The 10,707-nt window shown below is 38.4% G+C and overlaps 1 protein-coding gene across 2 annotated transcripts; it reads right to left on the bottom strand.

Moving 5' to 3' along the window:
* Window positions 1-1,102: 1,102 nt before the first annotated feature.
* LOC102309098 lies at window positions 1,103-8,286 on the bottom strand. Of its 2 annotated transcripts, none has more exons than XR_001335827.2 (5): window positions 8,112-8,286; window positions 7,712-7,835; window positions 7,163-7,371; window positions 5,115-6,687; window positions 1,103-3,551 (listed from the first exon to the last, which is right to left on the bottom strand). XR_001335827.2 is itself a non-coding variant. In XM_005949728.2 (5 exons), the coding sequence occupies exons 1-5, from the start codon at window positions 8,179-8,181 to the stop codon at window positions 3,450-3,452; spliced, it is 651 nt and encodes a 216-aa protein (XP_005949790.1). In that variant the 5' UTR covers window positions 8,182-8,262; the 3' UTR covers window positions 1,109-3,449. The 2 variants fall into 2 exon arrangements, 1 of the variants encoding a protein (XP_005949790.1); XM_005949728.2 differs by having other exon boundaries at window positions 1,109-3,551; window positions 5,115-5,260; window positions 8,112-8,262.
* Between the last annotated feature and the right edge of the window lie 2,421 nt (window positions 8,287-10,707).

Genomic DNA, 10,707 nt, shown 5'->3' with positions numbered 1-10,707 from the left:
GAATGTAATGTAAAGCGCTTTGGGGTCCTTAGGGACTAGTGAAGCGCTATACAAATACAGGCCATTTACCATTTGATTCATTTTTTAGTTTTTTTTACTGGATATTGAATCTATACACGATCCATTACAGGGTGAATATTTATGAAAAGTCTCGCCAAACTGAAGTAATAATTTTGTGTCTTTGAAAAAGTTGCATGAAAAATAGTATTGTTTTGTGTTGGCCAGTGGTTCTCAAACTTTTCACAATGAGTACCACCTCATAAAATAAATGGCTCTCGAAGTACCACCCTTATGACCTCCATTAAAGTACAGTAGTATAGGCCTCTTTAAAACCACATACAGTTTACAAGAGAAAATTTTCTTTCTTATATGAATGTTATTTATTTAACTGTCATAAACAGGATGTGACAACTGATAATAACAACAGCTGTGCTGCATGAAAACATTCACAGCAGGTGGGATATCCGGTCTTTAAGTGATGACGTGTGAACAAACTACTCTGTGTGTTTTAAACATGTTTTAGTGCTTTGTATCTTGTTCTATTTAATCTGAACAAGCCCCTAAAAACAGTCAGTGATCACTGTCGGCCTCTCTCGGTTTTTATTTCCACTGTTCATTTTACAGCTCAGTTTTTAAACCCCTCCGATGTAACTACAGCCCATACAGCAGTATATGAATGACTAACCTCGTGTTGTGGATGGATTATCTCAGTTGTTCTCCTGACTGGAGTTTGGTCCGTTTACAGCATCCTGCCATGCGATTACATTTGTCCTTAACCATCGGGAACCTTCACGTTAGCTTTTATCGAGTGGAAAAAAGTTAGCGTTCATCCTCCAGCTTCACTGTGTTTATGCTAACGTAGCTGTGTCGCTAGCAATCATGTAGCACATCATTATATACCAGCTAGCCCAACTTCAGTAACCCTACAAACGTCACTGCTGTTGTAGTTCAGTGGGTCATTCAGTCAGTCAGTGTGTGTGTGTGGGGGGGGATTCCCATTCATTTCCTATGGTGGTCAATTTTGACTAAGAAAACCACAAGAGGTGCTCATCACTTTTATATGTTAGAGTGCATAGTGTGGAGGATATCATAATTCAGTTTTGACACAAACACAACAGGAAGGGTAGTAATGCTTTGCAAAGAAAGTGCTAGCATTGTGTTAATACAGCACAAATTATTTCATCTTTAATGACTAGAGGGAGCCACAATTTGAGAACCACTGGTGTAGGATAAAATAGTTAGTTTGCCAAAGTCTGCCAATAGTCCAACATATTGTGAGAAAGGATCAGGCAGTGGCGACCTTGAATCAGTATGAATGAACTTGAGACTGCAATAGTGTCACTCTTGTGTCATTCTTTCTCTCAGTATGGATTTGCAGATAGGGGATCAAATGACTACTTTTGACAAATTATGCTTTGTACCCGAAATTCTGGGAATCCACTTCACTCTATAGAGGGAAGGACCACTCATTTCTCTCCTGATACCAGTGGCCTATTTTAGGATGACATTGTATGTATCCTATTTTTACTGAAGGTGAAAATAATGTGTATGAGTAAGGCCTTTACAGCTCTCAGATGAAACTGAGCTGAACATCTATGGGAGACATTTGAGCTTTCAGTGGAGAATGGAAAGAAGGTCAGCTGAAATGGGTGCATGTCCCATTCAACTTTAGCTGGAAAAATATCTAAGAAAATAGATGGAGTGATGGTTAGGAAGGATCACTCTGCAGAGGTTTTTGGATTTAATTTTTATTGATTAAAAGAAACCATACAAATCTATTTTGAAATAAAAGACACATAAAGACAACAGGCCATTCAAAAGTCAAGGTATGATATTTGCTACATGTGATGACAAATGCAATGATTTTCTGTTCCCCTCCAGCAAAACAACAGGTTATCGTTCAGATTAACTAAGAGGTTACAATTACATTTATCCTTAATAAAGGATATTGAACCGATTCTGTGGCTGCTGATGGGCACACCATTTTCTCCAGCTTGAAATGTGTAAACTAGGATAAGTAGGTATCCCCCATCCTCAACGATGTATATCATAAAATGATACAAGCGATGAGACAGAAACCAAACTGGCCACTAATGGGGAGCTTGAGGTATATTTATAAAAATATAATATTATTAGCAATAAGGCATGTACCGCAATAATTAGAAATTGTACCATTGTTGTGTGCGTGTGCAGAAACACTGAAGCACGTGGAAACTACACAAAACATAGTATAAAATATTGTAATTTGAATACAAGATTAAGGCAAAGTTTCCTTGAAGATTTAGAAAAGTAAGTAAGAAAGATGCATTTATAGCACTTTTTACTGATAAAAATCACAAAGTGCTTCACAATAAAACCAGAAATATAAATAAAACAAAACAATGAGAAAATTAGTTAAAAACTTGTTTGTATAGAAATGTCTTCAGCTGCTTTTTGAAAGAGTCAGCACGGCGTAAAGACAATGGAAGAGAATACCACAGCTTTGGTGCGTGAAAAGCCGGATCCCCACAAGTTTGGTACGTAGGACCAACTGTGACCTCTGACCTGAAGACCTAAGAGCAGGGAAGAATCATGAGGTTTCAACATGTCAGAGACAAAATCCAACCACGATGCTACATGTACAATCCACACTTACTATTTTGAGGAATTACATCAAATCAATAGCTGACATTCTTTTAATAAAGTAAGACTTTAAAAAGATTAAACTAATGGATCATATTATAGGTCAATAAAACCATGTGCCTTTAAGAGGTCAGTTCACCCCCCTCTTTACTTCAGTACTACACAGGTTTTCTGCTATTGCACAATACAACTTAATGAACTGTCAAATACTGAAGAACAAAATGTTGAGAGCACAATATGAGCTGTTCGCGTCTTCTTTTTGAAGATACTGAAGACAGATGAGTCAGCTACAGTACTGTGCAAAAGTCTTGAGCGACCCTCATTTCTTTATATTTTGCTTCTAAGGAGCTGAACTTTCTTGTAACATTTTAAACTGGTCATGATCAGCAGCTCTCTAAGGTTTCTAAAGCTCTTTCAAAGTTATACTTTAATCAATGCCGACTTTACAGTCTATTCAGTCAGTGTCAACAGGTCGTATGGATTGAGAAAAAAAGCATATCTGGGTAGAAAACTGTTAGTCATGGTCTGGGCCTCAACACCAGCTTCATGGAAAATGGAATAAAGGCAGCCAGCCCCCCCTGCCCTGAAAACTACTAACAGACATTATAAGCAATCTTGCCCATGAGAGTTCAGGCTATGTAGAAGAATAAGTTTGGTCATATGAAATATTTAAAGTTCCTTAGAATTGTGAAGACTCTGTTTATGCATTTGTGTACACAGTTGTATTTACTGCAGATACTGTATTTCCATGTATTTTTACATGTTTTAAGACATTGTTGAACCTATTACCCATTTTCCTAATAAGATATAAAGAAATGAGGGGCAGCTCAAGCCTTTTGCATAGTATTGTAAATGTGGTGAGGATGCAGCTGAACTGGAACGTTCCTCATTTCAACATAGGTGGAGTTTTCGCAATCTTTGCTGCTGTTCTGAAACAAAAAAAAACCCACAAAAGTGACACATCACCTACAGCAGGATTTCTTTTCAAGTAATTAGTTTAGTAACATTAAGTGCAGAGGAGATGCAGACATTTCGGCCTCATTCTTTTGATAGCTTTATTCTGTTAAATGTATTTAATGATAATACTGCTGTTAAAACTGGGTGTTCAGGCACGGCACAAAGGCAGGACAGTTTTTATGGATGTCTTTCAGTATCTTATTAACTGTCTGTAAACTCACTTTGAAAAAACTGTCTACAAATTGTGAAACAATTCCAGAACAATGGTCTTCAATGTAAAATAGAATAACTTTCTACAGTACATAACATTAAAAGTTTCCAAGAATCAGGAGAAATCTTTATGCTCGAGGGACAAAGGATCAAAGTCACAATCCTCCGGTCGGCATCGTCGAGTGGAAAACTCTTCTGTGGTCAGATGAAGCAAAATTTGCAAACATGGACAGTGATTCTTTGGGATCAGAGAAAACAGGGAGAAAAAGGCTGGTGTGTGCCAAATTTTTCAAGAAGTAGAGTGAAAATCAGCAGCACATTGGCATCAAGATATAGAGAGGAGGTCAGGAAAGAGGTGGATTAGTGAGTGTATACAGCCAACTGTAAAACACAGCGTGATGGTTTGGGGCCACATTTCAACAGTGGTGTTGGGACGCTTGTCAAAATTGATGGAATTTATGTAAGAAAGAAAAGCAGTAAGAATTTGAAAGTCTTTTAACTCTAAAGAACACCTTATAGACTAATTTCACATTAGTTATGTTACAAGGGCTGGAGCCTATTGCTTAGCAGGCGTTATACAATCTCATAGCAGAAAATGATGCATTAAAACTGCATTCGGTTTTGGGGACGTCCTGCTTTTGTCCATTTCATATTTACAGTCAGCTTATTAGGAAACATTATAAATTTAACTTGTGTGTGTCTAACTGTAACAATGTCTGATGTCAATAAAAATCTGTGTGGGTCAGTGGGCATACAGCTTTTACTTTGATGTTTCATTTCAAAGGACTCTTGAGGTTGACACAGAACATCCACTGTGTGTTGTTATGAGCTGAACAATTATTTTATGGCTTTGTATCGTCTGCTGTGAGTGTAAAAAAAAAAAAGCAGAATTTCAAAGCAGCTTTTAAACAGCTTATACTGAGTTGGAAACAAAAATCATTTTAAATTGTAATTGGAAAAACAAACAAATATGATTTCAGACTAAGAAAGTCTCAAAATAACAACGATCAAAAGAAGCTCCCCAAGCCCTCAAGAACAGTGAAAGCTGTGGTCATATCATAGACCTTATATAAAAGTTTAAACCTGAATTCTTTCTCATTTAGAAAATGAACTACGGTTGTGTAAAAATCTCTAGCAAAACATCTCCCTTCATCCATTACCTGGCTGACCATCGTAAAAGCTGCTTTCAGCTGCTTTGTGGACCTTTTAACGTTGCGTCCGGGCAAGATGATAACAAACATCTGATAAAAAACACACTAAGACATATAAAGACATATATCGTAAATTACAGCCTCAGAAAAATAGTAATTCTGACAGATAGTCACCATAAGCCTCATGTAGAAGGAGGTGATGATACAGCTGTACACAAACATCAGGGCCAGCAGACCAATCAAAATCCACATGAGCTGATGGGACTGAGGAGGAGGAGGTGAAGGGGGAGGAGTACACTGTGGTGTGATTTCCAGTTGACCTAATAAAAACAGTGGTTACTTCCTGTTTGTACTTCAGTGGTTTGACTGACGTCACTAAACACAACGACATAAACAGCAGCCAGTTTCACGTTCAGAAACATGCATTATTAGGTTTTGTTGTAAAGACTGTTTTACACATTTAGCAGCACAGAGTATCCAGCCAGCTTCGTCAGTAGCGTGGGCGTAGTTTGATCAGATCTGACCAGCAATGCAAGGAAGTCAAACTTTGATTTAGATACTGTTAAAAGATTCTGTCTGCTTAAACCACTGAAACGATACAGACTAAAATCTCTGAGGTGAAAAAAAATCCTAGCCTGCACAGAAATTATTATTTTTTTATTTTTAATTTTAAGAGTCAACAACAGGTTTCAAAGCCTTGCAGTATTTCTGTGATAGTTTCTTTACAAAGTGGTAACTGTAAGGAGCAATCTCTTGGACAATTAACCCTCTGAGGTCTAATTTGTCCTCAGCGATAACACTCATCACAGCCTTAACCATGTGCTAAACTGAAATGGTTTTTAATGCATATCAAACAGAGCTACATTTTGCCCTGATTTCCAGGACATGGTTGAACAAAAAAACGTTTAACAAGTTTAACAACACACCCCTAACCCACACATGCACTGCAGACCATCTACTAATGAGAATGTTGATGGTTCAACCCTGGTTACTGCAGTCTGTATGCCAAATATCCTCAGGTAAGACATTTACCCCAAGATTCATCAAAATGTGCGAATGTTAGAAAGCAATGCTTGTGTGAAATAGTGAATGAGGCATGCTGTATAATCACTCTGAGTGCTCAGAGCAGAAAAAGAACCCGTCGATTTACCATTTTCATCATTCTGATTGAAGATTCTGGGTGTCTGTGTTGATACAGTGCTAACAGAGTTTACCTGCATATCCTTCTAAGACACAGCAATGCATTTTTGTCCCGTGTGGGGGACGTACATGTGAGACGTCTACATCAAGCAATCTATGAGTCCTAGTGCACAGTAAAGAGGATATCCTGGGCTTTTTATCGCAAAATTTGTGTGGTTTGGGCTAAAAGACCACACGGACTTTGCAACTTGGACACAAGGGAGGTTGAGTCACAGTGTCTTTGCTGACATTATGATTCTGTTGCTAAAAAAGTCTCAAGTCTTAACTTTGATTTAGTAGAATCGTGGGTTTGTATTTGCAACTTTAACAACACATAGTTCCTAATTTTACCACCTCCAAATCAAAACTTTTAGGCTGTACCTTTGAATTGCACAGCAGGACTTACTGTGCTTATACTTTTTGCCGCGTTTCCTGTCTTATTTTGATAGTCTATGTGCATTATGTTTATGTGTCCCTGCTGCGTTGACAGCTGTCTCCCCTCATCACCCTTGTGCGTATGTTGTCTAGGACCTGCTCACGTCACTCTTCCCGTGTGGTTCCCAGCAGCCTGCCAAAAGGTTATTTGTTAAAATGATTTCGTGTTCGGACATGTTTCCTTCATCTTACTGTTTTAATATTTGTGAAAATTTGTGAAAGAATGTGTTTTATGTTTTTTTTAATGATGGCCAATACGCACAGAGAGACCACAACCAGTTAGGCTGAAACCGAACTTTGCCCTCCCCCGTAACAAAAACTAGCCAGCAGATGAGTATGCAATGAAGTGCAAAACACAGCTCTGATGAACAGAACAAGCTGTCTGCAGAGCTCAACTGTGACTTGTTCCAAACTGAAAACTGCTCTTTGGAGGGAGACTGTAATCTCAACTATTCTAACAGCATCTGACAGAATCACAGTATTTGATGCTCTAAAATGTGGACGTTCTGTTGCATCATTTGTCATTTCAATCTTTCACTTCTGCAGACAAAAATTAATAAATAAATAAAATGCAATTTCTGTTTTTATCTTTTTTTGTATATACATACCTTGTAGTTGCAGTTTAATTAATTTGTTTGCTGCACTTGTCACGGTTTTGTCCGTCCCATCCTTATTTGTTGCTGACCACTCACATTCATACTTTGAGGTCCATGCCTCTGGCCCAGCATTGAGTAAGATGAAAATGTACTTGAATGGAGCGTCTTTAAGTACGATAATGTTATGACAGGCTTCAGATTCAGTCTGGCAGAGCATCTTTCTGAAAGGAAACAAAGAAATATTAGATATGCAGCTAGCATGACCCAGTCTAATTATTTTAATTGAAATAATGTTAAAATTGCAGCAGGCAGAATTCTTGAAAATGGAAACGAAAACCTGCAGATTTTTGAACATAGAACTGCTACAGACTTCATACAGACACCTTTTTGTCATACAAACATTTGATCAAAAACATAAAGAGAACTTCAGTCAGCAAACATGAGTTCATACAAGTAGTACGAGAATTTCTCAACATCCTGCAGTGAAAGAGAAAAGCTTGTTTTTGTCATCTCAAAAAAAACCACAAATTCACTAAAACCAAGAGACATGCTTCGACATACTTCTCTGGTAAAACCTTGTTGAGTCGGACATCTATAATTGTCCCAGTGTTTGCTGTAAAGTTACAGCTGATGAAAACTGTATCTGGGTTATTAGTCTTATTCTGTGGCTGGATCACCTCAAAACCTGGTAAAAAGAAATTCAGGAACAAGGTTAAAACTTTCTGTTTTTTCTTTCTGTCATTAGAGTCCATGTGGAGAGACATCTAAGGGTAAATGTTTTATTTACTGTACCTTTCAATAACATAACACACTGACCATGAGAAATGCAAGTCCATATTTGTGTTCTACTGTGGCCATTTTTAACTCACTGGACCAGCAGTTCTCATTAATCACTAAAGTTGAAAAATTAATTACTAAAATTAAACTGCTACAGTTTAGAAGGTGAAACTGAAAGTCTTACCATTGCTTGGGTAGAATAAGGAGCTCAAATAATAATAAATAAAGAAGCTTTTGAAGCTGGAAAGTATCATCGTCTTCTCCCTGTTGTAAAAAAAACACTAAGCTGATTCTCACCAGATTCTCCTTTTGTACAGAGACTGCATTAGAAACTGTCATTTGAACCTTTTGGTTTCTGTGGGCTGTGCTCTTTCCTGTAGTCGTCAGATAACAGACATTCATTTTTTCCTTTTTGTTCACTGCCAGAAGAGTTCACATCACACTGTTTCCGGGACTACAGGAAATATTTTGCATTTCTTACTGTCTGTTTACGTTATTTGGAGTTACAACTTTACTGGTGCTTTATGTGCAGCTTTGGAAAAAGACTGAAAAGACTTTTTTAACTCATCACTCTAAAATCCTAAGCCATTTAGATCTTAGCAAGCACTTTATTATAAATACTATATAAACACTAAGCCAAGCACCTTTTATCAGCCTCAGTTCTTACTGTCATGAGTTTCCAAACATATTTCAATGATTGCTTGCACCGGGCCAACATACACTTAGCTAACACTATGACTACTGAAAGGTGAAAGGAATGACACTGATCATCAAGAAAAACTGGAAAATGCAGTTCTTGTGGGGTGTTTCTGGTCTGAAGTGGTTACTATCAATCAAAAGTGATTCAATGAAGGAACAGTGGTGCACCAGTGACAGGGAACTATGGGAAGAAGGCAAACCAGCTGAGGTAGTGTGCAGTTTTGGGCAATGTTCTGCTACCTTGGGTCCTGTGCGTGCTACTTTGAAACATCTTACCTTAGCACTGTTGCAGTACACCCCTTAAAAGAAAACACACCCATGAATACCCTTTATTGGAAATGGCATTCCCTGATGGCTGTGGCCCCCTTCATCAGGATAATGCACCCTGCCATGAACCAAAAATGTTCAAAAAGAGTTTGAAGAATTGTCCAGTTGACCATCTGTGGGATGTTCAGGACAAACAAATCTATTTCACACCACATCATACTAACATCTTATTGCCAGATGACACAGCACACCTTCAGGGAGCTAGTGGAGACTTGTCTTGATGGGTCAGGGGTGTCATGGCATCAAAAGGCCAGTCATCTAAACATGATCAGCCAGACTTGTGATGACAAAGACCATAATGGAAGGCCTTTGTCATCACATACTTGAAATCATCATGTGTTTTTTGCTGAACTGTTGGGTAGAAAATTACATGAACACCATACGGAATATGACAAGTGTGGTTGAGTGTCTGTTAACAGAGGTGATCCAGTAATGCTGCACTCAGGAATTAGACTAACTGTTCACTTTAGCTAAAGTTATTAGGTTAGCTAAAGAGTTGGGAAGACATAAAAACCCCTAAAATACAATGGTTTGGGCATTCATTTTCATATTTGCCTACTGTGGGGGTCTCTGCAAGCATACGGAGCTGTGAGAGGGTACACGATGACAACTGTGGAATTCTGCTGGAAACAGTCGATCATATTCATTTGTCAAAGCTGAACCCAGGGCAAACTACGCTAAATTAGTGTTTTTAGGTAACAGCTACAATAAGCATAACAGATAATAACAAGATGAATGACTTCTGAATGCTTAATCTGTACCCCGCCTCAGCTCAAGATGCCGTAGGTCCACTCAGTGACACTCCGCAGGTACAACATGTCATGGTCCTGGGCCATGTTGGCCCAGTATTGTTAGTTTTTGTGTGCTTTTGTATTTTGTTCCCTATTTATGCCTTGGTTCTTAGGTTATTTAGTTAAGATGTTCCTTATTTGGTTACCTCCTGTGTGCCCCTGTGTATCTGTGAGCCCTCGTCTCTCCTTGTGTTTTATTCCATGTTTTCCCCAGCCTGTTATGTCTGTGTTCTCCCCGTGCTCTCTTTCCTCCTGTCTGAACCTCCGTGTACTTCCTGTTTTACTTTGACAGTCTCTCGTCAGTATGCGTCATGTTGTGTTCACTCCTGCCCTGTCTCGTTATGATTATCTGTGTCAGCTGTGTTCCCCGTGTGCTCCCACTTCCCTCGTTAACCCTCTGTGTATTTATGTGCATGTCTCCCTCAGGTCAGTGTCGCGTCGTCAATGTCTCCTCCCCGAACCTGTGTGTCTTTCTGTGTTCCCTCGGTCTTCTGTTAGTATTCCCAGTTTAGTTCTGTTCCTTTGTGAAACCTGCAAAAAAGCAGTGCTTTTGAGTTCAGTTCCTGCCTCCGTGAGTTTTGCGTTTGGGTCCTCTTCTGCCTCCACACAGCCAGTTCATGACACAACATAGTTCTGTTAATCAGCACTCGATTACTTTCACGAATGACCCGGATGTATGACCCCAAAAACTGAATTGTACCACTGAAATTGAATGGTGCGAAGTGAAACTGAAAGCATTCAATAGCTAAAATTAAAGAAGGACAGTTTCAAATTAATTAATTTTCAAAATATAAAATTCAGTTTCAATTTAGTGATGATCATTTCCAAATCAATACATTGGATTTCAAATTATGCTAATTCTAATTGAGTTTTAGAAGCTTTCATTCAAGTTGAGTAATTCAAATTCAAATGTAACTTATTCAAATTCAGTTTCTGATGGCACAAAGTTCTGCCCATAGTTAG

The sequence above is a fragment of the Haplochromis burtoni genome, unplaced genomic scaffold (genome assembly GCF_018398535.1).
Source record: "Haplochromis burtoni strain Fernald_Lab_line unplaced genomic scaffold, NCSU_Asbu1 Contig_697, whole genome shotgun sequence".
Taxonomy (NCBI): domain Eukaryota; kingdom Metazoa; phylum Chordata; class Actinopteri; order Cichliformes; family Cichlidae; genus Haplochromis; species Haplochromis burtoni.
This window is presented reverse-complemented; position numbering and strand designations above follow the sequence as displayed.